Genomic DNA, 20,016 nt, shown 5'->3' with positions numbered 1-20,016 from the left:
CGCTACATGCCGCACGCGTCTGATGATGGGCGAGCAACGTCGCACGCGGAGAACAGAGCGACGACTCGAATTCAGAGAGCGACCTCCATGTACTGTGTGTGCGCGCGGAGAGGGGGGGGTATTTCGTGTGTGGCCCCAATGTTACGTAGAAGATGCCGATTTCAAATCGGGCCCGGCTGTAGCTGCTCTCGTAGTGAGGGGTGGGGGGGCAGTACAGCTGTTGTGTGTGTAGGGGGGGCGGGGGGCACTGTCGTTCAAATTAAGAGACTCTGGAATCCTGCAGGTCCCTTGGACGTGATTGTCCCACCCTCCCTCCCTTCAACCGGCCAGCCAGCGAGCAAAACTTTTTTTCTCATATAGTATAATAACGTGTGTGTCTCACGTGACGCAGGGCACTGCTTCAAATTAAAATGGAGATCTTAAAACGAGTAGCCGGTTGCAGTGTGTAAATATCAGCACTGGGGAGACTAAAGCGTCCGGGCGTTCTAACTTGCCACACCACCCCCTCGTGTGCCGCGTTGGCCTTTTAACAGCGTCGGGCTAACATAACTTCACTAAAACAGCCAGTGTTGGTTACATCAGGGCACCATCGTCTTGCCCCCCCCTCCCCCTCCAACCGCGTAACGCATAGACGGCGAGATATGGTTAGCAATCATCAGGCGCGTGGAGCGTGTGACAGCATCATGCTCACGTGAATGGTGAAGACCGATACACATGGCGTTCGGGGAAGCCCACCTTGGTAGATGACACAAGAGGGAAGAGCCGATGATTCAACTAGAACCGCGTGCGCATCTGTACAAATCTTAAATTACATTGGGTGCGGGAGGGAGGGGAGGGTGATGAGTGTTGGGGTATTGATGGGTGTCCGGGTATGATGGACTGTGTGATGGGGGTGATGAGATTGGTGATGGGATGTGATGGCTGATGGGTTGTGCACGGTGTAATGGGTGTTGGGATTTGGCGTGTGATGGGTGACGGGTGGTGGATGCGGAGCGATGGGTAAGAGAAGGCGTCTCAAACTGCTGGCTCGCAGGCCACAGCTGAGGCCCGTGAATGCCTTTGGAGTGGCCCGATGAGGGATACGGTCCATTGAGAGATAAAGAGATAACTCAAGAGAGATACACGAGAGAGATGTAGACAATATATAGATCGGTGAGATGAGAGCTAAGCAAGAAATGATAGAGATGTACAGAGAGACAAATAAAGTGTTGAATTGAAAACGAGATAAACAAGGTGACCCGAGGACCCAACAGCTCATGGTATATGTATTTATTATGTGACCCAGTGGGATATAGACTTGAAGAACACTGGGTTCGGCAGTGTGTGTGTGGGGTGTGGTAAGGTGGTGTGCTGGGTGTGATGGGGAGTGTTGGTTTGTAGAGAGTGATGGGTGGTGGAGAGCGATGGTGTATAGGCAGTGGTGGGTGATGGGGAGTGTTGGTTTATTGAGAGTGATGGGTGGTGGTTGGTTTATTGAGAGGGATGGGTGGTGGAGAGTGAAAGGTTTATTGAGAGTGATGGGTGATGGGAAGTGATGAGGAGTGTTGGTTTATAGAGAGTGATGGGTGGTGGAGAGTGTTGGTTTATTGAGAGTGGTGGGTGTGATGTATGGAACAGAACACCAATAGAAAATTAATCAGGGGAATTAATAAACCCAGTAAAAATGATGCCATATCAGAGATTTGACATGTGCCTCTAGAAGTTATAATCTGTAAAAAAAAAAAATTAGGACAAAATTCCCCAGCAGAACCCTGATGAAAAAACGTTATTATTATTAAAACTTTGAAAAGAAACAATGATTACAATTAAAGAAACTTTTTTCTTTGCAAAATCTTCATTCTTTTTTTTCCTCCCAGGTTCTAGAATGCTGGAGAATTTAACCCTTTGAACTGGCATTCCATTAAGCTAACCCCTCCCATTCACTCGGCACGTACCCCGCTCCTGGGATTAGGATTACTTTGGAAAATAACGACAGTCGTCGCTAATTATGGATTAATTAACGTGTTAGAAGTAACGTAACCCAATCCCGTTACAGTTATCGGTATATTTTTTATGTCGTGGAATCAGATTACTTTCTCATTTCCCCCTCATTTGGATTATACAATATAATACAGCGTGTACGTGTAGCGTGAACCTCAAAGCGGCGGTTGAATTATCCTCATGAATTATCAGAACTCTTGCGTGACATGAGAACTTTGAATTGAGGTCTGTACACTCACCTGAAATCCATCATTCAGTCGTAGGCTGCCTGAAAATGGATTGACGTTGCCGCTACATTTCACGTGGCCTGCCTGAAACTGTTCAGGCCAGAAAGTGTCAGGCAAATAGCCGTTTCACAGCGCCTACTACAAAATATTGAGAAGTCTGCCCGCAATGTTTTGAGATATCCCAGCAATTGCCTGACACCTGCTGTGAGTGCCTGCGTGTCCTCGTATGGACATAAGCTGTTGACGCCATCATTTTCCCCCTTTCAAAATTATGTTTTCGATCAGTATCAAATTACGAATAATGGAAAACTAAAAAAAGTAATCAACCGTTACAAGTAATCTTTAAAAAAAATCACAGATGCATACTAAATCAGAGCAAACTCCAAAAATGCAATTGACTAGCATATGGTAAATGAACGTACATTTAAAGAGTAACAGCGATCTGATGATAACAATCTGATTTACACGCTACAGAGGAATAGGACAATATTTCTGGCACCTTCTTTGGTAATCTAATTACAGGAGTAACACATCACTCCCCGACATCGCACCCACCAGAGATGCCACGCAGCGGCGGTGGTGGTGCGCATATTTCATCCCAGGTCGGGCCCCGCCCCCTAATATCGAGGGCACTCCCCCCCCACCCCACATCCCCACTTCCCAGAAACAGCTGCCCCACTTAACAGGGCTCCTACAATAAAAAGCGATCAGCCAGCCACTCATCAAGAAAGTGCCTTGCGCTAAGCGAACAGATACCACGCACGTGGTCATAACTTTACAATTCACGTCCTATCGTTAATTAACAGCGGCCAGTGTGTAGACTACCAACGTACGGTCTGCAGTGCGACACGCACCCCCAAACTCCATTGTCTCCCCGTAGCTTCCCCCTCACTCCCTCCCTGGTCTCACGCCGCCGCTAACGCAATCTTACATCTTGCACAGGAGGCGCTCTTGTGAAAACCAACGATGAAAAGTGAGAGCAAAAACAACTTGAAACGGGTGAGTCCATGGCAAAGTGGTGGACACGTGGAGTTTAGTTAGTGCGGTCCGTTGCTCTTGCCCCATTGATATTTTCAAGTTTAAAACATATATTATCCATGATAGGTTTTCTTTGGGGTTAGATCGCCAAGATATCAATGTGTCGTTAAATCTGCCACCACCCGACACGGCCAAATGGTAAGGTAAACTCACAACTCACGTGGTGTGAGTTTACTCTCCAACACACCGGTGTGCTGAACTAGTAACGAATTGGCAAGGTCTGCTTACGTGACAATTTTGACTAATTGGCTGTGTCGGGTGGTGGCGGGTTTAACGACACATTTACGCGATCTAATCCCAAAACTCCCCTCTATTATGGATGATATTGGTCGCGAAAGCCTACAACGTGTTAAACTGACTTACCTCTATAAGGAGGATACTTGTTTCAAACCATATATATCAATTGTTCATTAGTTTCACCAACTCCAGTGACTCGATGGATTTGTCAGGGGCCACGATTGCATTTAATAATCAATCGGTTTTAGTGTCTGAAATTTCCCATCTAATTCGCATCGCTACTCGGTTTGTTCCGTCTCTATCGGACAGTTTTGTTCAGTTTAGGAGCCCAAACGAATAACACTGACATATTACCTGCATATATATGTGTGTATTAATCTAAAACATTGTTTCTAACACCCATCACGATTCAACGCATGTCTCTTGAGCCGCGTTACACCCACAGTAATTAGCTCCACGAGCCACCCCGACACCTAGGGTTGCCACTTCTTGAGGTTACAAAAAAAAACGATATATCGTGGGGGAAGAAGCTGATCTCACAACACCACAAGAGGGGAGATATACGAAACACGATGGCTTGAGTGGTGTCAAGTCTTGATTAGAAGCTTTCGTGACTGCAGGATTTCATACTCTTAAGTTCTTTCGGTAAAGTCACGTAGATAGGGAAAATAAATAACTAGTGTGTCACGCCGTTTTGATCGCAACAAATCCTGCAGTCACGAAAGCTTCCAATCAAGATTGAACCGCCTCCACGGGGAGGTTTTCCACACAACTCGGACACAATTTAAACCGAGTAGATGGATGCAAAATTGAGCAATCTTTTGGAAGGACGTTGATCAACAGAGGTAGGGTGTTAACTGTTGCGTTAGCCGACTCTCTGAGTTGCATTACATTTATAAACGTTGTTAAGTTTGATATCTTCGGCTTCCTTGTCACATTTCTTTTCTCCTTCTCACCCAAGCCCTCTTTGAATTGTATCCCCACCCTCTCGCCCCTTTGCCCCCCCCCTTTCCCCTCTTTATAATGCCTCGTCACAGAGGCATGCTTCTCTCTTACTCTCTTTCACCTGAGGACGACCGCTTGTTGTTGTTGCGATCGAAACGTCGTGATATTTTATTTGCTTTCCTATCTACGTGACTTTACCGAAAGAACCTAAGAGTTTGGTGTCAAGTGTCGTTGTGATTGCACAATTAACAGAAACCGCGACTTTTAATATCCCAGGAAGACTGACAGATCTCCAAAGGCATCAGCGACTTCAATCGGGAGAACGAATCGGGTGGGGGGAAACAAAAAAAAACCGGGACAGGTTGGCAACCCCGGTACAACAACCCCGCCCCTTTTAAAAGTTGTGCCCATCCTTTCATCGCCTGGCCTTTACTGTGCCTCCTAGCGGCGGCGGTGACCCTGACACCCCCCCAACCCCACGCCCCTCACCCCTTCCCCCCCCCCCCCATTAAAAATGAAACTCCACCACACGAACCTCCTTCTCACGCTTTCTCCCCGGGCAGGTGGCTCGTCGGGGGTTCCCCGCTGGGTCCGTAGTCGGCGGGGGGCGCCGAGGCGTTGCCTTCGTCGTCGGCGTTCACCTGGTTCGACTTGCCCAGGTTCTTGATGATGTTGAGATTGCTCCGAGCCGTCTCCAGGATGCTGTTCTCCAGGAGCCAGCCTTCGCACACCTCGTTCTGGTCCTGCACGCCCTCCTCGCTCGGCGGGGTGGCGTTCATCATCGCCGTCTGCAGGTAGCGGACTCCCACGAGGACCGAGAGCTGCGCACGCGCCGGTGACAAGCAAAGACAAAGATCCCCCGTGTAGCCTGTAACAGACTGTTGGGGGCAAGTGCTGTTAAGCGAGTAGCACCGAATGCAGGCCGGCACTGTGGCACACGACGGGGTGGGTGGCCAGCACCACGCCCGGTCGCTTTTGTCTCCCCGGTGATGATGAGGCTGAGTCGACCTAGGGGAAGCCCAGGACAGGTGTTGGCCGCGAGCGGAAATCGAACTCGGGTCACCGGGTTCGTAGCACAGCGTAGAGCTAACCGCTTCCCTTCCGTGCCGTGAGCGCACACACACGCACACAGAATGTGCACGGCTGAGCCAACTGGGTTGATCGTCCATGCCTGCTCACCTGGCATGATCACCTGGAATTCTCACCCGTGTGCACACGCGCTATCGTGCAGGTGAGTCTACACGTGAGTTTATTTCATTATCATCATCACGATCCATGGGCAGATCGCTCCGTAGGTGTCCACTGGGTCTCTGTGGGTCTCTGTGGGTGTCTATGTGTCTCTATGAATGTGGGTCTTTATGGGTCTCCATGAGTATGGAGTCTCTATGGGTATCTCTATGGGTCTCTATGCGGGTTTTTTTAAATTTTCTGCTGCTATAAATGTCCACACGACAATGTTAACGATGATAATGATATCATCCACTTTGTCAAGCTATCATTTGCGACAGCCAGGTCGCTCCTAAAAAAAATTATTAAAGTTAAATTTAAAAAAAAGTTGAATATCTTTCGTTTTGTTGCTGTTGTAGGATTTACCTCGAAGAGCCAGACGAGGACGCCCACGGTGGCGATGGCGTGGACGAAGGCCGAGAAGTGTTCAAGCAGCGCGTCGCGGCAGCCCCGCATCCACAGGTTGAGCTCCTCGGTCAGGTAGTCGTAGTTGTAGTGCGCCGAGTTGTTGGTGACGCTGTGCTGGATGCAGGGACGCGGCGAGCTGGGGTTGCAGCAGCTGAAGGGGACGCCGTCCACCAGGTACTTGCCGTCCACGTTGCTCTTGAGGCGGCTGTCGGGGCGAGGGGTGAATGGGTGGGCGAGGGTCGGTCAGTCCGTAAATATAATCGGAAATAAAAAAAAACACAACGGAGGTGAGAGTTGTCATGCCACTCGTTATATTTTTTTAGATGTTTGTTTTTTTTCAACTCCCCTCACGCCAAAAAACAATCACCTGAGTGGCACAAGGATCAACAATTTACCAAAAACCGGCAAAACTAATTTCCCAATGAACGGATTTGTTGTTGCTGAGAAGACGTGACCTGACCTGGAGACAAGGTAAATTCCCTTAATGGAGTGATCATCATCATCAAATATCACATGTTTATTTATGTATTGATATGTTCTTCTGCCATTAAGACAATAATCAAAATTGGTAAAAGGATGGGGTCCCCTGTTCTTAGTTTCAGTGGCAAGCTGATGCCAAAGCTCTCGCCAAAACGAGTTGCCATTAATATATGTGTATCTTTTTGAAATTGAGACCTGAGTCACAAAACGAAATATTCCACAGAATACGTACGGCATTGTACGGGGAGCTCACAGATCATGGAATGATCTGGCTGGACACGTTCCCATTGGTGATTTCTTCTGACTGCCAAGGATGCAGTGGCTAGGTCATGGAGCTCGCATACCCAGCCACCACACGCTCAAGCACCTTTTGTGTGGCTGTATGGAGGCGGCTACATGGGCACAGCACGGACTCAGAGACGATATGAGCTGATGCCATAACGGGAGGACCTGTGACCGAGGCCAAAGACTGGAAAGAGCGCTGTTTAGAGCTCTGGTTCTGTGGAGGAGATTAATGAAATATGATACTGGGCAGTTGGAGGCAGTCACCCTCACCAACAGAGGAAGGTGGAGCAGCTATGCTCACAACAATGAGCAGAGTGCCTTAAACAAGGTGAGCCAGCAGCAGTGGGGAGTGCAGTTGGTGCATCTGTCGGTCATTCTCAGGAAGTTAAAATCTAAAACCCTGTGCGTGTGCCAGGCTGGCCTAGCCTGGCACTCGTGCTGAAGTGACGTCTCTGCCATTTAGTGGTGAAAAGAGCAGCTGTGTGTGTGTGAGGTGTGTGGATGAAGTGTGCGTGTGTGTTAGAGAGCTGTATGTGATGTATCGGATGGTGAGTGTTTAGGGCGTGTGAGAGACAGAGTGGTGTGTCTGTGAGGTTTGAGAGTGTGTGGGTTGTTCGATGTGAGTGTCTGTGGGCAACATGTGTGCAGGTCAGGTGTGTGCGTGTTTGAGCGTGAGATGCATATGTATGAATGTGCATGAGCTGTGTTGTACGTGGTGCATGTGTGCATTTGAATGAGGTTTATCCGTGAAGCATGTGCATGGGTGTGTGTGAGAGATGTGTATGAGGTGTGTTATGTGATTGTGTATATTTTTGAGTTTTTTGAGAGTGTAAGGTTTATACTCTTTGGTTCTTTCGGTAAAGTCACGTAGGTAAAAATAAAGTTAATCAAATCACGACGTTTCGGAGGCAACACAAGCTTCCGTCATCAGGTGTAACTAGCACAGCAAAATGTTTACCTACGTGACTTTACCGAAAGAACCAAAGAGTATAGATCATTGCAGTCACGAAAACTTCAAATCTAGAGAGTGTAAGGTTTGTGTGTGTGTCTATATATAGAGTGTCTCATCCCTGACCCTACCTTGAACATCAACTTTTTAAACCCTGCCCATTCATACCAAAATGTACACTGAAAAGTCAGAGATTTGAACACACGGATGGCGACTGTATGTTTAAATATACTGCCCTCTGACCCTGCCCTTTATTTAACCGGTGGTTTTACTATGAATGGATATACTCGAATCCTGCCCGAGGATTATGGACTTGCCATCATTGACGTAGGGCTGTCAAAAAAAATGGTGTCCAATCGGCTCATAACTGAGCGGTGGCAGGAAGCCCAAGGACTTGGATCAGACCGTCTTACATCTCCACTACAAACCAGTTACACTCCCACATAGCCCCCCCCCCCTCCTCCGCCCTCGTTCAATCAGACAGATCCACTTAGGTCAGGGCTTAATGGACTGCTGTGTGCCGGTGGTCGATTTGGCACGCGGATTTGGCACGGTGTTTTGGTTCGCATGCCACCCCTCTACTACGCGCGACTCCGGAGCTGCCCCTACAAAAACAACGCTCCGCGCTGTCGGGGGGCCGCCCCCTGCGGCGGAAGATGCAGAGGTGCAACGGAAAAGGCTGATCGGGTTCGAGGGCCTGGAAATCAACTGCTCGGGTGATTTTAGAGTATCGCCCTCGTGTGATTGCTAATACAAGAGGTATTAGGGCTGTCAACGGGTTAGGTAAACACCACCATGTGCTAATTTGCGCACAGGAGACCGCTCGGATGCATTTGAACCAGGAGAGGAACGCACTCGGGTCCACGGTTTACTTTGTGAAGGACTACACTGCGCACATTCTGCGATGTGCTGCCCAGGTTGAATGTGGCTGGGAGAATCAGGGTTCAGGGGTCAGAGCCCAGAGCGGTACATCGTTGAGATCCTGGGATTCAAAATGGGGTTTCAGCCACCACCCGTGATTAACGTTACTTCTCAAATCATATTTAAAAAGTTTGACTTAATTTGTCTAAATTACAGCTCTCAGAATTAAAGAGAAAATATGTTGACTGCCATGCGATAAACATTTCTCTCCAACTTACGACATGATGGTGATATCACAATTGGCAAACGAATGTGTGGGTCTATAAGGTGATTGGTCTTCTGAATCAATGTTTTGAGTAGCATTGGTATGAGTAGCCAAACCTTGGACCAGTTTCACATTTTATGAGTGTCATCAGCAGGGTGTAGCCTGTTCAACAAATGCTGTTGGGTTGAACCCAGGTCACTGACATTGTAGGCGAAGACGAAATCCAGTTCAACACCACTTCGCAAACAAAATAAAATACAATGGTTCTCCATTATTACCTCGATTGATGATCGGGGGGGGGGGGATGACTACTGTATTAGCGAGCACCTATTAAAGGCACACACCTACACATGTGTCTCACAAGTCTACTTGGGGTCCTGTACGGACAAGTGGAAGGGTAAGCATTGGCAGAGATGAAGATAAGTATAGATGAAGATAAAGACAAGAGAGAGAAACAGATACACATAGAGATTGAGAGATCCCGAGGTATATGGCAACATGGAGATTGACGCTTACTTGCTAACTTTTCTTAAGGTAGTCCATTGCATCCGATTATGACATTCATTACATCTTGTGGGTTCTCTGAAGGCTGTATGGTCCGATGCGGGATGCACACTGTCTACCACAGGCAGAGCACACGAAGGCCTGTCCCATTGAGGCCAGTGAAGCCATGGTCAGGTCTCCTCTCTCGCTTCGCCACGTGACGTTCGGCCATTTTTTCCTCGGGCAACTGCACTCCTTGATAGCAGAGGCTGCGCCAGGTGGAACGGTCAGCAGGAACAGCCTCAAGAGAGGCAGCGTCTATCCCACACTTTTTAAGTGAGGTCTTCAACTGATCCTTCAGCAGTTTTTTCGGCCCGCCTGCAAAGCGACAACCCAGTTTTAGCTGTCCGTACAGCATCTTCCGTGGCAGGCGGTCCTCCGGCATTGGGATGGCATGCCCGAGCCATCTCAGCTAGTGGTGTGTGATGTTCGCCTCAATGCTCCTGCAGCTGTTTTTTGTAGGATCTCAGAGTGTGGAACACGGTCCTGCCAGGTCACTTTCAAAATGCGTTGGAGGCATTTGATATGAAAGGACTCAAATTGTTTTAGGCATCAGCTGTAAACTGTCCACGTTTCACGATAAATAGAGGAGTGTAGAAACGCACACTGCCTGGTATACTGTAACTTTGGTGTGTAGGTGGAGGTTACTGTTATTGTAAACCTTCCTCCTGAGTCGTCCAAAGGAGGATGAGGCCTGCTTGATCCGGTGCTGGATATCCTGGTCGATTTTGCAGTATTTCAAGAGGATGCTTCCGAGGTTTTTAAAGTGTGGAACAATGGCAATTGAGGAGTCTGAGATGAAGAATGCGGGTGGATCAGGTGGAGGCTCAGATGACCACTGACATAGGACCTCTGTTTTTGGGATATTAACAGACAGCCCCATTTTGCTGTATGCCCTCGCAGCTGCTGCGAGGGTGGCTTGTAGAGATTCTGGGATATGTGCCACAAGAGCACAGTAATCCACATGCTGGAGCTCAAGTACACATTCAGATGAAAACTTTGTTGCTGCTTGGAGCCTCCTGATGTTGAAGAGGTTCCCATCCAACCTGAAGTTCAGGGTCACCCCACTCTCCATTTCCATGTCCTTGTGCAGAAGTGTTGTGACACATAGGAGGAAGACATTGAATAGGAATGGCGCGATCACACAACCTTGCCTCACACCAGTGCCTACTCCAAGGGTTCAGACTCCTGACCTCCAACTGTTACTCTGGCTATCTACCCCTCATGGAACTGACGAAGGATGTTCACAAACTTCCCGGGGCAGCCATACTGCAGGAGGACCTTCCATGGAAGTTCACGGTGTACTGTGTCAAAGACTTTGGAGAGGTCCACAAAGGTCATGAACAGGTCTTGCTTCTGTTCACGGCACTTTTTCTGCAGTTGGCATGCAGTGAAGATCATGTCCACTGTGCTTGTTGTTTCTGAAGCCGCACTGGGACTCTGGTAGCAAGTCTTCAGTGATGGTGTCAATGAGTCTACGGAGCATGACCTTCGCCAGGACTTTGCCAGCAACGGCAAGGAGGGGTATGCCCCTACTGTTGCTACAGATTAATTTGTCCCCCCTTGTTTTTGTATATGGTGACAATGTTTGCATCCCTCCATTGATGGCGGATGCTCTCTTAACTCCATATCTCAGAGGTGAACAGGTGAACTGCTCTGGTGCAGAGATAGCCCCCCTATTTCAGGATATCTGCAAGGATGGAATCGCTTCCAGGTGTCTTGTTGTTCTTCAGCAATCTGATGGCGGTGCAAACCTCAGAAAAGGTCTGTGGAAGTTCAAGGCTCTGGTTGGTGGGCAGTGTCGGGAGCTCCTCCAGGACTGAGTAGTCAACTGGGTTTGGCTGGTTAAAGAGGACTCCAATATGTTCACCCCAACTCTGGGCTTTCTTAGTTTGGTGCTTTGTGAGAGTGGACCCATTTGCACTTTTGAGGGAACAAAGATAGTCACTTCTTGGGCCGTGGGTGGTCTTCACGGCATCAGGAAAGTTGTGCATATATCTGTCCGCGTAAGATGGGATGTCCTGTGCTTTGGAGATCCACCACTCATTTTGCAGGTGTTGTAGAACACTCTGTGCCTTCCTCATCTGGTCCTGCCATTGCTTTTTGAGGGCCTCAGAAGTGGGGTTGTTGAGTGCGTCTTTACGCGCTTTGTACACACTGTCAAGTCGGGTGGAGATGTATTTGGAGTTTTCATCGAACCAGTCCTGGTGCTTCTTGCTGCTGTAGCCGACAGAGTGGGCTGCTGACTCATAGAGCGATTAACTAAGGGAGGACCACTTGTCGTCAATCGAACCCTCCACACCCAGAAGAGTCTCAACGTTCTGCTAGAGAGCGGCTTAGGATGTTTCGCGCCTCTGTTTCCTCAAGTCGAGCACAGTGCAGCCTTTTTTTGGTGGACTTCTTGAGGCAGACGGCTGGGCGAACTTTCATTCTGAGCTTGGCTAAGATCATCCGATGATCCGTCCAGCACTTCGCTCCTCTCATGGCTCGTGTAATGAGGACATCCCTGACATCAGTGCGCCTGACAGTCATATAATCTATGAGGTGCCAGTGCTTTGCCCGTGGGAGGGTCCAGGAGGTTGTGTAACTGTTTTTCATTTGGAACATGCTATTGGTGATGGTGAGTTCATGTTCGGCACAAAGGCTTAGCAGTCTCAATCCATTTGCGTTAGCATGGCCAACGCCGCGATGTCCTACCACACCACTCTATATCTCACAATCTCTCCACACTTGTGTTGAAGTCACCCAACTCTGGAGGGCCTCGTCCAGTATCTCATGAAAGCAGTATTTTGCTTCATCTTCTGATGGTAAAGTTGGTGCATAAGCACTGAAGAGAGTGGCATGCTGCTTATCAACGAGGCAAATGCGGAGTGACATAAGCCTCTCGCTTATTCCAGTTGGTGTTTCTGTGTAATTTGGCAGGAGGCAGTTCTTCATGGCAATGCCCACACCATGCAGATGTTGCCCTTCTGGCGAGTGTGCCTTCCAGAAGAAGCTGTAGCCCTCCTTCTTCCTCCCTGAGCGAACCTTCCCCCAGGAGCCTGGTCTCACTCAAAGCAGCGATGTTGATGTTACATCGCTTCAGCTCTGCTGCAATGAGTGCAGTCTTTCGTTCGGGCCTGTCGGTGCCACGGCTGGAGTCCAAGAGAGCTCTTATGTTCCATGTTGCAAGTCGTCAAGGGACATGTTTCTTGTATTGTTTTCGACCGCTTAGCGGAATGTCCTGATAGGTGTGGCGGCCTATCCAGGAGAGTTAGAGTGGGCAATGTTTAGGCCACATTTTCTAGGCCTTTCACCATTAGGGGTGAACAGTGTGGCTCCAAAATAAGGCTCATCAGATACACAGGGGTCTGCCAGGAACAACTGCCACTCAAATCCCAGCTGCTGACGACCAACAGCCCTGAACCACTACCGTGCAGGGGCATAGCTAGGAGCTTCTGGATCATTCAGTCCTACCCCTATCACCAAGCACTCCATCGCCAGTAGACTTTCATGGTGCAGGAAATCTTAGATGGAACTCATAAAGAGTGGTAATGGATACCTGTGCACTGCAATTATTTAGATTGATGGTGGGGAATTCGCTTATCCTACATCACTTCTTCACAGTGGAAGAATGGACTTCAGTGGTAAGCAGAAATTTCAAGACCTACCAGCACCTCACCACTGCTGCAGTATGGCTGCCGGAGCTCCAGTCTATCGGAGGACGGCCTGTCGCACGCCGCCAGCACATTACTTTTCTCTCGGGGTGAGCTCCCCGAGCCTTCGTCTTCCCAGACGTACCCACAGGGCAGCGGGGCAGTGGTTGACCGATGCCAGGGCGTGTCCACATAACGTGGGCCTGCTCACCGCACCTCTGGGGCCCACCCAGACCTGTTCGCCAAGGGAGACCCTACCAGGAGTACAAGGCTCCAGGCGACGTAGCTCTGAGGGTCATTGGAACACACAAACCCCACCACCACGAAAAGGTTGCGATCCTTCGGTGTGGAGAGAGACACACACAGAGACAGACAAAGCACGCACAAAGACAGCGATACAGACGGACACTCTTGTCCGCACCCTAAACACATTGGAGCCCTGTGTAAGTGCACACTCACCAGATGCAATACCAACACACATCCCCTGGATTTCAATATCCTGTAAACTCCAGGGTAGGTTGCTGTTAGTGAGCACCTATTAAGGCCGCGACTGTGTATGAGGGGATGGTGTGGCACGCTGATTGGTGTGGGGAGCGAAAGTGCAGTGGTTATCGCGCTGCTGCGCTATGAACCCTGCCACCCGAGTTCGACTCCTGCTCACGGCGAACACCGGTGACGATTATCTGAACTGGTCCTGGGCCTCCCCTAGGTCGACTCAGTCATAAATTAGTAGCTGCTGCCGTGTGTCAAAACACCGCCACTGGGAGATAAAGTCGGGCTGGGCTTGGTTCTGGCCACCCACCCCCTCGCGTGCTGTGTCGGCCTTCATTGGTGCTGGCTAACAGCACTTGCCCCGTTGAGGCTATAGGGGGGGATCTTTGGTGTGGCCAGCACCACAAGCGGCTGCCAAGTTTCCGGTATACATACCATTATCTACACACATTTGACGAAAAACAAACAAAGATCCCCTGTATAGCCTTAACAGACTGTTGTGGCAAGTGCTGTTAGCGAGCACCCATGAAGGCCGGAACGACACACGAGGATGTGGGTGACCAGCACCACGCCCGGCCGCTTTTGTCCTCCTCGTGGCGATATTTTACACGCACCGCACCAGGTACACTCATTTGAGGCTGAGTCGACCTAAGGGAGGGCCCGGGACCGGTTCAGATTGATCGTCACCGGTGTGTTGGCCGTGAGCGGGAATCAAACTCGGGTCGCCGGGTTCGTAGCCCAGCACGCTGACCACTGCGCTACCGCTCAGAAAATACTGCCACACACTCCGACACAACAAAGATCCCCACTATAGCCTGAACAGACTCTTGGGGCAAGTGCTGTTGGCGAGCACCTATGAAGGCCGACACGGCAACATTAGAGAGCAGTGTGGCCAGCACTACGGCCCGGTGTTGATGTGTACACACTGCAACAGGTACTCATTTAAGGTTAAGTCTACCTAGGGGAGGCCCAGGGCCAAGTTCAAATATTAACCACTGGCATTGATCGTGAGCAGGAATAACATTTGGGTTGCGGGGTCCGTAGCGCAGCGCACTAACAACTACAAAAACAAAGATGCCCCCGATAGCCATTACAGACTGTAGGGGCAAGTGCTGTTAGCGAGTACCTACGAAGGCCGGCACAGCACACGAGGGGGTGGGTTGACAACACCACGCCCAGTCGCCTTTGTCTCCCTAATGGCGATGTTTACATATTACACCAGGTACTCATTTGAGGCTGAGTCAACCTAGGGGAGGCCCAGGAAGCGGTTCAAATAATTGTCACTAACCACTCCACCACCGCTCTCACATATATACGTACACACGATGACACGTAGACGCACCAAAACGCAAAGACACACACTTCACAAACTGCTTGATGCACTTCACGGACTGCGTTCAAACAGTGTGCTGAGTTTGTGTTTGGCGTAGCCGTGTTTGTTAAGATGGTTTTCGGTTAAACCAAGGTGTACATCAAGATATGACCCGTTAAAGACTTGGCACTCTGAAGCCCCTCACTTGGGAAAGATATTTTCCTCTCTCTGGTCTAAATCTCCACTGCCGACCAAGAAATGTTGCTTCATCTGTGCAGATGGATCGGCTTCAGGCAGACGTCGTCATGATCATCGTCTGTGCGGTTTATCATAGTCAGGAGTTCGGTTTAAAAAAAGCCCTCTCAATATTGCAAGAGCCACAATGCCACGTGGCGGGTACGAGACGGAGGCCCTTTAATAAACAACGTCACGAAGAAGCCAGTCAGTCCTTAAAGAGCCGCATGGCGCTACCGGAGCCGAAAGGTTACCGAACCCCTACCTCTGATCATGGCAAACACAAGTAAACCGTCAGGCAGTCCGTGGCGTGCAGGATTGAGAATGACAGTGACACGATGGGACCCCTCTCTTTGGGAATCCCACGATGGGGTGAGCCACCATCATTTACGTCCTGGCATTAAACACATTCGCAACCTCCGATTAGCAAGGTTGGCTACGTACCGTACGGCAAGGAGCTCAATGTACAGTACATGCATTCCAATTCAAACTGAGGGCGCTGTCGTGGCGTGATGGTGAGCACACTGGACTTGCAGGGGCCGTCAGTTCGACCTCCCGGCGCGGGAGTTTTAATAAATAATCCAAGACAAACAGTGGGTGTCCAATAGAGAGGACTCGCCGCTGCCATAGGAGTGTGGAATTTCCGACCTCTGTCTCAGGGCTGTAAACAAGCGGTGAGCATCGCTTCCATGCCCATTTGAGCAAGAAAGCAACTGGCTTGATAACATTTGACATTTGGTCACATGTTCCTTATTGGATGAGCTGTTAGCAAGACACACACGGACACAGCAGACACTACGCAGATGTATCATTTGTCAATAAGTACTGCTCTAAAAGGAAAAGTATATATAATCCAACGTTTTGGGCCATGGCCCTTCTTCATAAGCACATCTCATTTTATTGAATGCACTCGGAATCAGGGCCATTGCCTAAAACGTCACCTTTTTATACTTTTTCCCTTTTAAGGCCACAGTGTTCTTGACAAATGTGTTGAGCTCTTTCGTTAGCTGTGTGCTACTGCCAGCACAGCATCACCAAATAATGTATCTCTCCATCACTCACTCCATGACGTCCTTGGAGTTGGGGTCCAGGTATCGTGCGCTCATCCACTGCATCTCGAACCAGTCTCTGAAGCCGTTGTTGCCGCAGCAGCGGAAGTCCATCTGGAGGAGGTCGATGGTCCGCTTGAGGAAGCACCTGCCCGGCGTGTCCGTGTCCTTGTAGAACCTCATGCCGTTGCGCAGCCCGTGGTGGAAGGCCTCCTCGAGGTCCGAGCGGACCATGAGGCACATGAGGGCGCCCAGGAGAATGACGAACGTGAAGAAGAAGGTGCCCACGATGTAGGGCAGGAGGTAGATCCGCCAGCGGTTGAAGCGGGTCGCGTCGGCACAGTCGTGGCAGATCTTGCCGCCCAAGAAGTTGATGGCGCATGCCACGATTCCCACTACGAGCAGGAAGTTGGGTAGCGACTGGACGCTGTTTCTGTGCTCCATCACCTCGGCCCTCTTCTTCAGCTCAATCTTGAACGACAGCCCCAGGGCGAAGAGCGAGATGCCGGCCACCACGGACACCCAGTTGAGAGCCCAGAGAGCCTGCGCTAGCTTGTCTCTCGTCTGCCGCGTGAACTTTAGGCGGAGAATCGCCATCCGCCCGTGTGCGTGTCACCCCGTGTGTCACTGTGGTGTCACTCTTGTGTGTGTGTGTGCGCGCGTGCGCGTGGGCGTGTTTGCTAACAGCACTTGCCCCGAAAGTCTGTTAGCGCTATGCGGGGGATCTTTGTTTTTGTGTTCGCTAACAGCACTTGGCCCATAAACGTCCGCTAAGGCTCTATGGGGGATATTTGCCTTTGCTTTGTGTGTGTAAAAGAGTGTCAACTGTGTGTGTCACTGTGTGTGTCACTGTGTCACTGCCTTGCTGTGTCACTGTGTGTGTATTACTGTGTGTGTGTCACTGTCTCGCTGTGTCACTGTGTGTGTCACTGCCTTGTTGTGTCACTGTGTGTGTCACTGTGTCACTGCCTCGCTGTGTCACTGTGTGTGTGTCACTGTCACTGTGTGTGTGTTACTGTGTCACTGCCTCGCTGTGTAACTGTGTGTGTCACTGTCTCGCTGTGTCACTGTGTGTCACTGTCTCGCTGTGTCACTGTGTGTGTGTCACTGTGTGTGTGTGTCACTGTCTCGCTGTGTCACTGTGTGTGTGTCACTGTGTGTGTCACTGTGTCACTATCTCTCTGTGCATCACGGTGCCCGTGTGTCACAACACGGTCGGTGTGCTTCGCTGTCTGACACTTTCTGTCGCACTGTGCTTCTTGATGTCTACAAATGTCTCACGCGTGTGTCTGTGTCACAGCTGTCTGTCTCCCTGTCGAGCTGACTGAGTGTAAAATCCTCACTATGTCACTTCTGTGCCTGTAGGCTTTGCCGTCGACTTCTCTCTGTGTTTATTACTCGATAACCTCCAGTCCCCCCTTCACGCTCTGTACGTCAACAAAATCCTCCCTTTCCCAATCTCCGCCGCGTCTATCGACAAGCGCGCTGCACCTCTGCCCGCCTTATCGATTCCCTCTCACGTCTCGCTTTCGATTAATCGACGTCCCTCTCTCTCTCGATTTCACGTCAAGTTCCTCCGAAAGGAGACGAAGGCCAACCACAGCTCCCTCGTCAATGAACGACGCCGATTGAGACGACGACGTTGATGCCGAGAATGAGTCGCGCAAACGGCGAAACGGAGCGCGCGCGAGTTCGCGGACGGTCGAAGTCGTTCCCCCGCTGGTAAAAGAAAGTCGTGGCGGATTTTTTGTGTTTGTTTGTTGCGCTGTCGGCGAATTTGCGACGGGCGGTCGGTCTGGCGAGCTCTGCGTGGCTTCTCCTCTGTCCTACACCTTACCAGAGCCGATTACTTCCCCCACCATCACCGCTACCACTCCCGCCCCGACTCCAACCAACTCGCCGCCCCCCCACCCCCCTCGATTAATCCACGCCGATAAACGCTTCCTCCTAATTCGCATCATCCCAATCGCAATAGAGTGAAAGAGACGGACCCCACCCCCTCCCATGAACAACCACCCCTTCCTCTGCTCACAACCACGGTGTGAAGTGGCCACTCATCACCTAACTGAAACTACTCAAATAAACTATATATATTTTTCATTTTACCAGGTAAGGCCCCACTGAGCTATGTTGATATTTTCCAGAAGCGACCTGGCTTTCACAAATGGTAGATTAACGAAGTGGCTTATCATGCGGACATTTATAGCAGCTGTAATTTTTTTTCAGATTACGTGAAAAACCCATGCAGTATTTTACATGATGGCGTTTTTTGTATTGTTTTACAGCCATGAGTGACCAGGCTGGGCCCATAAACTTGCTGCACTTCAGAAACTCAGTATATTTACGGGCGGTTGATAACTGGATCTGATTCCAGAATATCAGCGATAAAGGCTCTCCCCTCCACCCCCTTCCCTCCACCCAGTTATCAAACTAGTAAACTAAACCATTTTATTTTTTATCAGGTAACGCCCCACTGAGCTATACAGCTCTTTTTCAGAAGCGACCTGGCTATCACAAATGATAGCTCAACGAAGTGGCTTATCACGTGGAAATGTATCGCAGCCAAATACTCTAACACGCGTGTTGGTGATTCTAAATGTGGAGGGAAAACCCGGAGGACCCGGAGAAAAATCCACGCCACAACGGGGAGAGAGACATGCAAAATCGAACCCACAACCTCCTGTATACCGGGCGAGGTAGTTAACATCTCGCCACCTGCCGATCCACCAACCCCAAGCATCACCCAGTGTTCTATTCTGTCCGCTGTGTGACTGCGTGGTGAAAGTGGGATGATTACGGAAGTGATGGTTCGCCCCATTTAGATCCCTTTCGTGTACAGGTTGTAATGCATGTTGTTTGGGAAATGTGTCGGACGTTTCGCACCACGTGCAGGGGACTTTTTCAGATAATTGTTCATCAGTTCCTGATGTAGCAGTACCGAGCACGTGAAGCGAAAAGTCGGACACCGTGCCGAAAAACATACGGGACAACCAGAAAACACACCGGGGTGCTATGCAGCAAAATGGTGAAACATCTCCGCAGTAGCATCACATGTCACAGTGCTGGTAACCCATGACAGTCCAGCTTGTCACGTCGACCCATCTTTTCCATTCAGATACAAGCACAAGCCGGACGATTGCTAAATGCATCTTACATCCGCACACACAAACGCTCTTAATTTTAACCACACGCGTGCACACACACACACATACACGCGCGCGCGCACACAAGACTACTCCTATCTGAAATTTAAATCGGCGCTCTCACTCTTCAGACACGTTCAGCAAGCAACGACCTCATTGACGTTCGCACGGAGACACATGGTGGACATGGGACGGTGCACGCATCATGGTGGGTCACGAGGACTGGTTTGGAAGAGCCACCTCCCCAGTTCAGCCGATAATGACGGTCCTCTTATTTACAGATGAACGCCTCGCCGAGTCCCACAATTACATAAAAATAAAATAAGTAGCTGTCTTGGCTTGTTTGACCAGACCTCTTCTTGAACGTCTTAATTCTGGTACGGGAAAAGCAGAGAGCCCGGCGACAACCCACGCGTGCAAATGGAGAACGCTCATTTCGGGACGGCAAAGACCATAAAGCACCTCGGATTAGTGCGGTTGGCTATGTACGGTGCAAAAGAGGTTCAACCATAAATACACAAACATGATATAATGAAACGTGGCGACATTTTAGAGGAACCAACTTATATGACCAATGAAAGTGAATCCACACGTGATGACATGTTCAAGCCAGCATCTTCTGAGTTGTTTGTAATGATGCATCGATTCATGCAATTTCTTAAGCTCACAATACATCGAATGATGTATGGGCCAATTGATATATGTT

General features: G+C 49.8%; 1 protein-coding gene across 1 annotated transcript; it reads right to left on the bottom strand.

Moving 5' to 3' along the window:
- Positions 1-4,940: 4,940 nt before the first annotated feature.
- On the bottom strand, positions 4,941-18,035 carry PRPH2 (peripherin 2). Its single transcript, XM_032964001.2, has 3 exons — positions 16,181-18,035; positions 6,021-6,267; positions 4,941-5,248 (listed from the first exon to the last, which is right to left on the bottom strand). Exons 1-3 carry the CDS (start codon positions 16,762-16,764, stop codon positions 4,970-4,972), a joined length of 1,110 nt encoding a protein of 369 aa, XP_032819892.1. The 5' UTR covers positions 16,765-18,035; the 3' UTR covers positions 4,941-4,969.
- Positions 18,036-20,016: the final 1,981 nt, after the last annotated feature.

This window comes from Petromyzon marinus, chromosome 31 (assembly GCF_048934315.1).
Source record: "Petromyzon marinus isolate PM22_M1 ecotype Great Lakes invasive population chromosome 31, UKy_Petmar_22M1.pri1.0, whole genome shotgun sequence".
In the NCBI taxonomy this organism is placed as follows: domain Eukaryota; kingdom Metazoa; phylum Chordata; class Hyperoartia; order Petromyzontiformes; family Petromyzontidae; genus Petromyzon; species Petromyzon marinus.
This window is presented reverse-complemented; position numbering and strand designations above follow the sequence as displayed.

Coding starts and splice junctions, on each gene's coding strand:
- PRPH2 (XM_032964001.2), bottom strand. CDS start 16,764: ATGGCGATTCTCCGCCTAAAGTTCACGCGGCAGACGAGAGACAAGCTA. Junction 6,268..16,180: donor AACTCCAAGGACGTCATGGA/GTGAGTGATGGA, acceptor TCGCCCCGACAG/CCGCCTCAAGAGCAACGTGG. Junction 5,249..6,020: donor TCCTCGTCTGGCTCTTCGAG/GTAAATCCTACA, acceptor GCGCGTGCGCAG/CTCTCGGTCCTCGTGGGAGT.